Genomic DNA, 12,893 nt, shown 5'->3' with positions numbered 1-12,893 from the left:
CAACCCATGTAAAACGCCTTCAATAAAGAAAAGATTGAACGCTAAGAGTAAAGTCAAGTATAAAATCTAGGACACGGAGGCGCCGTTGTCGGGACAAGGCGCGCCGGCTTGGAAAAAGTATACAGCATTAACAGAATACATTTGCAAATATTTCATGTCCCTACTACAACCTATAGTAAAGTGGAACACTGCAAGTGGGACAACACACGTGTGATAACTAGAAATGTGAGAGTACGAGAGGATTAGCTTTCGATGCGACGCAGCCATCGATTGACGAGTTTCTTCGCTGGACAACTATACGTACAAACACACAAACATGTCGTCCACGTTTACTTGGAAGTTACACAAGTGTCAGATAAGTAATGCATACAGTGCGACACCGACAAGCGACGTACTAATTTCTAACAGTTGTTACACGCCTTTGTTATTTCAAAAATGTAAAATGACGTTAACAATGGCATGACATATTTCGATACGCTTTTCATGTTGTGATTAAATCGTATCTAAATATAGAAGTTACTCTCTCTTCCATTATGACGCTATATATTTTTTCAAACGTTACTCTGCAATATAATTTTTGCACACCTAAGTAGCTAGACTTTGTGGATCATACAAAGGATTGTGCAGAACGGCAGTCGCGCGATACGTTACCCAGTCTGTGCCAACCTAGTGTAATTCTAAAGTAATAAAATAAGTACTTACATTGGACGTTGATGTAGACATCTCTGTACACGTATCCGATGGAGCTGGTGGCGTTACAACCGTAGTTTCCAGTGTCCTTCTTTTCAAGGTTCGTGATGATAATGCTGTTGGGGTTCACTTGTCTCCTCGGGTTCGGTTCCGCCTGTTCTATGGGCTTTCCGTTATGGATCCAGGTTATCTTCGGCACTGGAGTACCACCAGCTTCACACTTGATCTCAGCCGTATCGCCTTCTGCGCGGTATTGGAATTCCGGCTCCACCGTGAAGAATGGTGCGGCTAGGGATTAAAAAAACAAAGTATGTTAATTTGGAAAATAGCCCAAAGCAGATTGGTGATTTCAGATCTTCAGATTTTAGGATTAACTTTTTTAACACACGTTATTTATTTTAGTTTATTTGCAAAATTAGCATAGATATTAATGCCTTCTGCCTCTCTCCTCTTATTTTATACACGTTCCTAATATCAAACTAATGTGAGTTTAATAATACACGTGTTGGTAATCAAACGTACATTGTGTCGTGTAACACAGGTTTAAGGACTCCTTTTTTTAGTATTGAACCGTATTCCATCCTAATTGCTCAAAATATATTAACCGAAATTGGTTAGGTTGAAAATCTACATAATTCCTAGGATATTGCCCTAAAATTGACCATTTTACCTTTAAAACGATTGTATCAATCGAGTTCTCCCATATTGCGTATTATTGTATAACATATTGTAGGTTAATAGAATGGAGAACATGATGTCAGAGGTCAAGTGTGCGGCCTTTTAGGTACACTTTATGGACATTTAAATAGATCTATGAGCTTAATGATTTTCATTTCAACAGTTGCCTTGGATTTGTAATAGAAAAGAACAATTTCTATAAGGTATAAGGTTAAGGTGCTTAACAAGTCGAGATCGAGAACTGAGATCCTACTTTATTAATGTTTCTCTATTAACATTCATCTGTCATCGAATGTCCATTAATAGAACTTACTGATGAGTAATCAATGGCTGCAATGCTTCAACCGGAATGTGTTAAGATTATTTTTAACTCATCCTTTGTTGTTCACAAAAATAAATCTGACTGCATATATTTCACAATCTGACAAGCGATTTTTCTTCCATTTTCTATTGTGTATCATATTTGAAATTACAGTAGCTACGTCTCGAGCGACGGTGGTACAATGCTCGAGGCGATTACGGCAGTCTGCATGCCACACTCAAGTGCTCGCAATCTAGACGAATTGTTGACGAAACAAAATGGAGATGAACTACAAGCGTAAGCAAGCCTCGGGCTTTCATACATTTTCCTTATGTCTGCGACATTTCTTTTAATACAAACTCTTGCAACAAGCTTGAAAGGAAAGCGTGGTTTTTCGTGAAATTACTATAAAATATGGGAGTTACATTTTTGTTTTCTGAAGTAAAACTGTATCCATTTCTTTCATACGAAGATTGTATAAAGATTTCTTTTCTTAGCTTGCTTTTTCAGATATAAAAAATAAGATTCAAGAATGCATGCCTTGATTGAAATGCAACGAAAATATGAACATAAAATCAAATTTCCGATAGCAAGCAGCCATTTCATATCGGCACGAGACAGTCTAGAAATCGAATCAAGAAATCATCTCCGATGAATAACTAGATTAAATGTGAAACATCTAATAAACTTTTAGATTAAGCAAGGAATGGTGCGCAACTAATTTATTTACTGCAATTTGTCGTTCATAATTAATATGGAAATTATTTAATTGGCGTTTCCTTGAGTAAAGTGACTTCGTTAATAATCTAGAACTAACTACCGTGTATAAGGAATGCTAATCAAACGTTAAAGTGTCTGTAGTTCCTATTTCTACACTGAAATCTAATAAGAAAGTGTCGCAAATCACATCACGGGGCAAGTGGTATAATATTTACAAAGCGTGCTATTATAGGCCGGCCTCCAAACACGACGCCGCAATAAAAAGGGCCGGACGTTTATCCAGCACTACGGGAACCGGGTTACAGTGTTATTTGCGTGCATGACAAGTGATTACGTCATCGACATGCGTGTTCACGCGTGGACAGCATCAGTTATAGCAATTGAATTTATTGACCACTCCATTATTAGGTATATCCATGTGTAGGCAGCCCAGTTTTAAGATATCAGGCGTTTTACGGGACCTTGTTATAAGCCTTATTATTTCTGATACTTTTTGCTATCCAAAAAACCGGAAAGTTCGGGGAGGAGAGTGATCACGTAAACACAATGACTAAAATAAATTCACTCAGAATTTATCACCCCATCAAATCGTGTCGTCAGAAGCAAGTGAGGGATTATCTCATGAACATAGGCGGGAAGACACCTGTTACTAATAACATAATACGGCTAGTAATACATGGTTATGGCCTACAGAAACTCCCCCATCGTTTTGCTGAAGTGAATTATGGACAGCTCCTATCGAAAGGTTCCCGACTAGAGGGCAATTCTCTTATGCAATGCTTACATTGGTGACTATTTTTACGAGGAAGATAGAAGCTGGAAATGCCATTAAAGTTTCTAAATGAGAATAAAAATTATCTCTAATGAGTTGAGAGTCTCTGAAGAACCAGACATATCTAGTTATGAAGGAAAAGTCAATTTATTGTATCATAAAATAACTCCAAAACTTGTTTCATAAAGGGACATAGGGACATATTGCAAGTCAAGAACAAAACGTGACAACAAAGCATTCAATTTTCACTTTAACAAACCAAACGGAAGGAAGCGAAAGGTCACAGTTACAATTGATTTGCTATAACCCAAGTGTAAACGACATTTTATAGCCTTGTTTGCGTAGCCCGGCCGTTACATTTAATGGATAAGGGCCATACTTTAGTTTTCGGCTAATATCACGTGTTCACCATATGCTTTCTCATATTCGGTATCATGATGTCATTTGCCCAAAATATTCGTTAATAAGAACGATATAATAATATGTACAAATACTATAGTAATATGAAAATTGATATTTGTAGTGAAGAATATTTTATTTGGGCATATCAATTCAAAATATTAATCCAATGATAAACAGGGTCGCCTTTGAAGTATGAAATCATTCGAATATAAAAAAGGTATGAAGGTAACCCTTGTACGCGTATGTCACATCCGACAGAAACAAGGAGTTTCGAAAAAAAAATATACTAGAAAGGAAAATGTCAACCTTTATCAACTGGCGTTTGTATCAAAAAGAGAATTTTATTACAAATCCATGCCATTTTCGCAAAAAGCTATCCACAGCAACATTTCAAAACCATTATTTATAAAATTACCGAAAACATTTCAAAACGAATTTCAAAATGAACACCGACGAGCTTTTACTTTCGACGTCCATACTGTTTCAATCAAATAATATTATCATAACATTCAGTAAACCCACGACATTAAAACACCCAAGACTTTAATATTCTGACACAACTACTACACAGCCCGTTGTGATGGTAATTACATTTACATAATTCGCCACGAAGGTTCCAAACATAGGTTTAACGACGTCTACTCGAGTTGAACCATAAACAATTACATATTAATTACGAACGCAGCCAAACTTTTCAAATCGGAAAGCGGAAATGACGCTGGCACTGTCATTATTGGCATCATGGCGGGCCCTTGCAAAGGTACGTTTACAATATTGCGGAAATGGCGTACGGTTCGTAGGGCCAGCTTTATTTGGCACGTCTTTATTGTGTGTTGGACGTCAACTGAATAATTAGAAGGCGGCTTTTGTCACCATTTTTAAAGTCGCACGAGAAAATAGAGGGTGACATTTTTCCCACTTCTCAGAGGGAAAAAAGCTTTTTTACGACGGAAATAACTCCAATTAACGTAGTCTTCATTAGAGCTAATGCTGCTGTTAATTACGTAGCAAGGGCACCGATTCACATAATTACATTTAGGAAAACTTTGTAATGAAGAAATTCTAAGTCTAAACGTGAAAAAGATTATATTGGTTTTAAAAATTAGGTACTTTTATTATGGAATGTTTTATATTATATAGTTTCCATAATGTGAAAATGCAAATCTCTCTAGTGCTTGAAATTATTTTAAAACGTACCTTAAAATAAAATGTCTAGAAAAATCCAACATGGACATTTTATAAAACCGTCTGGTTTAGCTCAGGACAAAATCTAATAAAACCAAGCAGGCGTCGCGCCGTTCAGAAGTGTTCGTTCTTGCAGACGTTCAAATATTCTAAGAATTATTGCGAAATCTACGAACCAAATTGAACAACGGTTCAATACTGAAAAAATGCACAAATGATGGAAACTGTTCAGGTGGCTCATATTTTATTGAACGTTCAGTGTAGGTACCAAATAGCCGTATTGTAAATACAACATGAGTAGGAGAGAGTCAGTTCTGGCAAAACCTAAATATTTAAAAAAATGTTTATTTTTTTCCATGTGTTTCATTGCAACAGTTACTTTTGTTTGTGTTATATTTTTGGTGCATCGTGCCCGATGCCGAATAAATTATTTTTCTTTCTTTCAAAATGAATCAGTTTGGAATAGAAACTATTCCATGAGCTTGTGTTCTCAAAACAATATTTTGTTCAACTCACCCTCAATATTCAGCAGGATGGAGTAAGACTGAGCAGTTCCAACACCGTTGCTGACCTCACAAGTATACGTGCCCTGGTCTTCATACGTCGGGTATCTGATCACCAGCGTCTTTCCGTAATTATCCTGAGTAATGCCTTGGGAAGAGATAATGCTTCGTCCGTTCTTCTTCCAAACTATTTGCGGTAAAGGCCTGTGGGGAATAAGGATGTTTTAGTTTAAAATGTATTGTTAAGGAATGTAGCTTTCTAAATGCAACTTGAGATAGTCAAAGGATATTGAAAATAGTGTTTCACAATATAGAGCAGTCTCGGCGTACTTGTCTGTTTGAGATAAACTCAAAAACTACTGAAAAGATTTTGGTGCGATTTTCACAACTGAATAAGTAAAGTATTTTTTGGGAAAGGATTGCGATTGGAGTTGTAAGCAGAAACCTAGTTAGAATGCTAGTAAGAAGCCAGTTAGACACATTGTTATATTATAGTGTCTATTTCGGCCATATCTTTTCTTCTATCATCTAATAATAGTTTCAATTGCCTCAAAGTTCGTAGGCACGTCAAATAACATGGAGTGAATTGGCGGCATGTATGTAACTCGATAGCGGAGAGAAAAGCCCACTCGCGACCACTCATGCACGCGTAGCGGGGGCGCAATAGGTCAGTACCTGCACCGGGACTATAGGGCTGGTACCATGACCATGTTAAAGAATACAGATTTGATTTAGGATAACATATAGAGAAACTAATGGTTAAAGACTAACTAAAAACAGTCCATCATTCTAATATTTGTAGACATTATATTATTTTCCGTAAACTTAGTGTGAACTTAATGAAACTTAATGTCTTTGAAAACAATGTGTCTTGCAATAGACAATTTTAAAAGTATGCGTAATATTTTTTTAATGGCTTGCTTATTTATGGATGTAGACAGCCCTACATCAGCTGTCGCAAGCGTAGAATTGACGTGACTAACCTAAAATCTCGGATTACACATGTATGTAGAATGTTAGACTTCTACTGGTTTTATGAATGAAAAACTATGCGACTTGTCTCTCAATGGACTCATAATGGTCATGATCTTACAAGACCAATTGAAACTGCGCCATTAATTACGCAAATGCACTTTTAGCATAAAGAATCATCCAGTCTGCTCAGTCCGTTAGTGTTTCCGTCCATTAGGCGCTCCTAAGTAAAATGTAGAACTCTTTCGCAGAACACAGGGCAACGTACTGTAGTTGTATTAACTATGTAGGTCTAGATAATCCTATAACGTCGCCACTAGACAACATTATACAATTCCTAAGCAAATAGCGTTCTGTGCGAGGAATATCAGATAGAATTCGCGAAGAACCCGACAACAATTTAAAAGTACAACGCAATAGTGCGTAACCCTACAGTTTGCGTGTCTACAAACAACATTGTTATCGATCAGTCGACTCTTACAGACACAATACACCGAGTTTTGCTTCGCTCCAATCTTTCCTTCAACCTACTAAACAAAGAAATCAAAGATACTCACGTTCCACCGTAGATACAGTACAGTTCCACCTTCTTCCCCTTCAAAGCCTTCTCGACCTTCCTAGTAGTGTACTGACGCACCGGTTCGTGCCTGTTCAAGGTGGGTGCAATACCAGTCTGCGTGACTTCCAAATAAATCTTGTTACCAAACTTGTACTCATTCCTGAAGATGGAATTAGCTGTACAAATGTAAGCGAAATCAACACTGGCATCATATCGAGTCACGTTGGAGAACCAGAGGTTTCCTTCAGGATCTAGGGTCATGCGTGAGTTGTTGATGGTTTTCAGTTGACCCTGGTCGCCTTGCAACATCCAGTACACCTTGGGTTTGGGGTGACCATCAGGTGGTTCGCAGGTGAGTTTGAAAGGCTTGCCTTCCTCCGCTCTGACGACTTGTTGGCTGTCTGTCTCCTTGAAGGAGTTGAGTTCAGCTCGTCGTACAAAGACGCTGTTGGACGCGGCAGTTCCCCACTCGTTGTACGCGAAGCACTGGTATTGTCCGAGGTCCTCGTCACGTGGCTGGCTGACCACGAGAGTACCGCGGCCAGACTGCTGCGAGATACGGTTGTCATAACTCGTGTACTCGAAGGGTTTGCCGTTTTTGATCCATCGGTACCTGTCGGGCAAAGAAATTAGGTTAATTAATTAACAAGTACTAACGTACCACAATATATTTCATATAGCCTGTTCAATCATGATAATTTTCGTATAGGACGTTTATAATACAAATGACTAATAAATGCTCAAGGGTAAACCTCAAAACCATAACAATACAAATTGCATTTCTGTGTCAAGATTAAAATAGCTATTGCAACATAAAGAACAAAAGCATGAAATAAACAATAACGAATAATATTAAATTAAAATTAATCAATCGTGACCAATGCGGTTTTACATCCCTAGGGAAATGATAACAATATCGCTCTGGTATATATTTATTATTTAAAACGTAAAGTAAATCAATCGCACCATATTACCTACCTATCTGTTAATTCCAAAATTACGAGTAGAAACTATAAAAACATCGACAATAGTTACTAAAAACATATTACAAAGAAATTCATAGCTACATTACATTTTTATGAGATAACGCCACATTTATCGATTGGAAGGCGGGACGAAGTTTGTTAGAACATTTACGTAGTACACCTAAATTAGGTCTAGATACATAAACAATGATCATTGACTTCACAAACGGGAACCCAATTGCTAATTCTTGCAAGAAACATGATCATCAAGTCTATGGACCTATCTGATAAGGTTTCTTTAGCCTACCTGACGGATAATTTAATTTAATGAATTTTCCATAGAAAATACATAGTGTCCTTTTATCCAAACACACTAGAGTACCTAATACATAAAAAAAAACAAGATTTATTTGCAGACATAAAACATAACACAACGTGGTAGTCGCAAAAACATTTACGTAAAGTACGGCATAAGACTTTAATGTGAACAAATTATAAATAAGTGCGTCCCCAAGGGCTTTCGTCTTCCAACGTAGGTTCAAACTTCTACCTAGAGCCTATTCACAGCCGTAAGCGTTTTAAGTCCCAGACGTGTCTTAAAAGGGGGGAGCCCCAAGTAATAAACTGTACTTTAATATCAAAAGAAGCTTTATACGAAAAGAAAATATTCAAAGCCAAGGTTTCTAAAGCCACAAACAGTTTAGAACAAGCGGCCAGTAAATTAAATAATATATTATATTTTCTGTCATAATGGATCGCGGTTTTCCTTCTACTTATGTCATGATTAATTAATAGCTACGCTTTTGTTCTTTATTTACCGTGAAATTACAGGTATTAGTTATGATGATTTCATTTATTTTTACTCGTTATTGATTGTTCTTTAGTACTATAGAACTAATAATTGGCACTGTACAACTTTACTTTGATGTTAGAGAATGCCAAATTGGCAATAAGTCTACCATCAATAAAGTATAAAATAAAATTATATATTTGCCGTGTTCATCTAACGGATCCTATCCTTCGGGACCCATAATAGCCTTATCCTTCAGGGTGGTAAGAAAAAGAATATCAAAATTCTGTTACTAAAGTTATAATTCTGGTTTGTCCGACTTCATAGAACTTATGACGTGTATGCAACTCAAAAGATGAGTAATACACACTGAACACGAGCTTTCATGATAAAACAAAACATTTTGAGGACAAATTCAAACTTGCAATTTCTTAATAATCATATAGTTTTATTTATGGAACCAGTTAGGATAAGTGCCCCTAAAAACAGTTTTTTTTGAATAATTAATAAAATTCCTTTTTTAAGTTTTGTTTTAAGTCCTTTTTTAGAATTTTCAAGGCTGTCAGGGAATCAGAGATTTTCCACTTTCCTAAGTCAACGACCCGTGCTGTTTGCAAGTTATAAAAGTGAAATAGGTAGAGTAGTTAACCCACTTCTAGCGTAAACACATTAGCTTAGTGGGGACATAAAACTGTAAGCATGAAACTGTAATACAGGATGGCTTCAGTAGACGAAGTTATTGAACGAACGATATGAAAATAGGAATGCAAATTCGTGGCTACTGAATAAAGATATTTTTGTGGAAAGGCTGGCTTTGTGTCTGCAACATCTGTGTCTTTGAATGAACTAAAAGATGTATAATTGAGTACGTCTGTGCCTGGGTTTAGTTTATTTATGTATTATCATTTACTGTACATAAAAATAGGTTCAAAAGTTACATTACACACAAGGCTGATAACACGGACGTAAGTTTGTATTGTTCAAAGATCAAGTGCAATAGTTTTGGCTATGATAAATCCAGCATCGACGTCATGCTTTTATGATTCTTTACAAATAAATAGACGAGGTATAACACGGGTTTGTATTTTAGGGAGGAAATCGCACATTGTTGAAGATTGTAAAGGAGAATCTGTATTCTCCTAGAAATATATTATGTAACTACTAGTACCTAGCTATGTAGCTATTATAGATTTAGAACAAAGTTGAACTTTTATAAATCTGACAGCAAAAACTTGACTCAATTACTAAAATGAGCTTTAGGGCAATGAGGACAACATTACAAAAACAGAAAAACAGGTTTTTAACCGTCATATAATTATTTTTAGCGAATAAACAGCGTTATTCATACATGACATAATATTTCCGAGTGTCGCCTCTCGCCTCGAGATGACTGCATTCGAACCAAGGCTGAGTCACGCCATGAATAATTTATAGTCCCGCATTTATTTACAACTAATTTATCTATTAGTACCATGAATGGACCGCCATTGCGGTTTTTGTTAGTTTGTTTGTCATTTGATATTAAAAGCATTCAATTATAATTGTATGGTGAGTGGTGATGTCGGACAATGGGTATCGATGACACAAGTACGGCTTTCTGTAGCCATTTGCTAATTAGTTACCAGTAGCGACATGTTACATGGTAATATCGTTAAGCTGTACACCGTTCGTGTGCGTTTAAACTAGCCATGGGATTTATTACTCTATAATTTCATTTTTTATTCTTGTAGGATGTGTTCTATACTATATTTTTATGACTATGAATGTACCATGTAAATCTCAATCGCGTAATTAAAACGTTTATATTTATACAGTTTTTTTCTTTTCAAGCTAGCTCTTCTAAGCGCATTCTTCCTTGCATTCTGTCGCTAAGCATCGTCGCGTAATCTTTGGCAACCATATTACTTTCTTGAACATTAGAGACTCAAATAGGTGCGTTAACAAGTTTTAATGCATTCAAAAAGCTTCCTTTGATATTGATATCGCTCGAACCTACTTTGTGTTAATACAAACTTAATTTACTTGACATTAAATAAAATATTGTTCACTGATTGTCCCAAACATAAAACTTTTCATATAAAATGGATATTAAATAAAAAAGCAGAGTAACTTTCGAGGTCAAATCGCGTTGAGAGTAAGTCAAGTTAATTGATATGAAGACTATAATCATTAGTACACCGTTATCTGCCGCGGGTCATTGATTTCCTTCACTACCAATCATAACTCTTCTTATTATAACCAATTTTGATATAGAGAGGTAATGTACTCGATTACTCATGTATAAAATTGGACGTAATGTAGTGTAAAGTAATAATTAAGCATCAAGTACATACAAAAAAGTTGTGTGTAACAAAAAGTTAGCTGCTATCGGTGAGGTCGGTTTAGCAGTTTCGTAGATAGCCTCTGACACAGCACTTTCCAATTCTAATTGTTATGGTTGTAAGAGGATAAACGTGAGATGTCCTGTCACCGTTCCCTGTGTTGGACAATACTATGCTATTGCCTGCTTCTATCTAAAGCCTTGCAAGCAGCGTAACAACGCTTCGAACTTTTTGACTCCGAAGCTTTTGACGAATTTATACTAATAATAAGCTATTCCCCTATAACAAGGAGATAAAACTATCTGATTTTGCTTTTCATTCTCTTACTTAAACCTGAAACTTCAGAACCCCAGTAGATATATCTAGACACACGGCAGTGTGTCCGCCAAGTTCGAGCAAAAAACCGACACACCGGCCGTGGGTTATATTACAACTTAGTTACTTAGTGCTTCTCTTTAAGTACACCGTACAGAGCTGAAGACAGGGAAGTGATTTAAGCCCTGCTGAGCATTTAAAAGGATTTCTCGTCTAGTCTAGTGTCTCAATTTACATAAGCTTACGTAAATAAATAATTAATGTAGAACTAAGTAGGAACGCTGTTGACTGACTCAATGGAAACTACACACTTTTGAATAATTTGCTCTTCAGAATGCAAATTAAATTTCTTAAAGAAAGTAAAATCAATAGATTCTTTTCAAGGTAAAGGAAAAAATCTGAAGGCTAAGTGTGATAAAAATAATGTTAACAAAATCTACTTTTCGTAATCAAACTAAACTTGAATTCTTCTATCCGAAAGTTGCAGTTTTCAGTAACAAATTGTACATTTAAGTAATCAATCAATACTACCTACATTAACAATACAAAGTCAAAACCTGAACAGATTATCTATGCAATGATGACTATACCACACCACACCATAAAACGATATTACAATACAAGTACAACTATTATAACAAAATGTGAGTCAATTTGTTTGTCACTAAATCACAGTGCAACGGATGACGCTAGAAACAGGAAGCTTGAATCACGTTAAGGATATGCATGCACTATAGTATTTGAGATCAAACACTAGTTCCCTCGGGAAATCTAGGTTAGTGCTTGTACGGACGCCTAGTCGTTGCATTTCGAATTTCGATTGCGTTCTATGTATCTCTAGTGTCCCTTTGCCATGCAGATTAGAAAGGGGTGATGTTTCAAATAGATTTCAGATTTAGAACTGTCGATTTTCTGAAGCTTTTTCCAGATACGTATTTCTGTCCGTCTCATTGGGTTCAAGTACAAGTCTTTTTACACTCCCCGTATCTATGAATCGTTTAATCTAGCTAAGTATTAACCAATTGAAAACTTCACAGTTACTCTAAAAACCAATCAATTACATAATCCGCATGAAATCAAAATGTACGGTGTTATCGAACGATGAAATGATTCTGTTATTTAATATACTTAACTAGGTAATAGTTTTATCTTCCTATTTACCTCTAACAGCCAGGTAAATAAGCGGCTAAACAGCACGGCATTATAATGTCTAAATATACTTATTTTGCACGCTATGCTCACTTCCATTGAGGAATTAATAAAAATGTTAAACGTTCGCCATTTTTCATTCATAACACGGTAAATTATATTATAATTTACGTCCGTCTGTCTGAATCGGCTCAGAACGGATAAAATATGACATTTAATACGCCTTTTAAATTAAATACTATACTAAAACACGTATTACAATAGCAGCGAATAAATAATATAGTCACGGGGTGTCCTAAATCAGTGTCAAATAGTTATACCTAATGCGCTCTAAGAAGGTGCGGCTGACAGATGCCAGTATGACGTTGACGTCTCTCTTTAGGGATGGACATTAGAAAAATCTTTTTTTATCGCTATCGATACTCGCAGCATACATTTAATTCTCTTGAATTTTTTTATTAAATGTGTGTGTTATTTAGTTGTGCAGTCTAACTACGTGTATATACTTGTCAAAATAAATATTTTATGACCGAGCCCTGAGGTGTTTCAGAGTTACAGTTTTACAGAACCG

The 12,893-nt window shown here is 36.1% G+C and overlaps 1 protein-coding gene across 2 annotated transcripts in view; it reads right to left on the bottom strand.

Annotated features, from left to right (window-relative positions):
• LOC118275568 (neuroglian) overlaps positions 1-12,893 on the bottom strand; it is a 36,656-nt gene that overhangs the window by 19,639 nt on the left and 4,124 nt on the right. For both annotated transcript variants that reach the window (XM_050698607.1, XM_050698608.1), the window contains exons 4-6: positions 6,781-7,395; positions 5,265-5,455; positions 703-978 (exon numbers count right to left, since the gene is read on the bottom strand). In XM_050698607.1, coding sequence (XP_050554564.1) covers positions 703-978; positions 5,265-5,455; positions 6,781-7,395 — 1,082 coding nt within the window. The remainder of the gene's footprint in view (positions 1-702; positions 979-5,264; positions 5,456-6,780; positions 7,396-12,893) is intronic.

This window comes from Spodoptera frugiperda, chromosome 15 (assembly GCF_023101765.2).
Source record: "Spodoptera frugiperda isolate SF20-4 chromosome 15, AGI-APGP_CSIRO_Sfru_2.0, whole genome shotgun sequence".
NCBI lineage: Eukaryota > Metazoa > Arthropoda > Insecta > Lepidoptera > Noctuidae > Spodoptera > Spodoptera frugiperda.
This window is presented reverse-complemented; position numbering and strand designations above follow the sequence as displayed.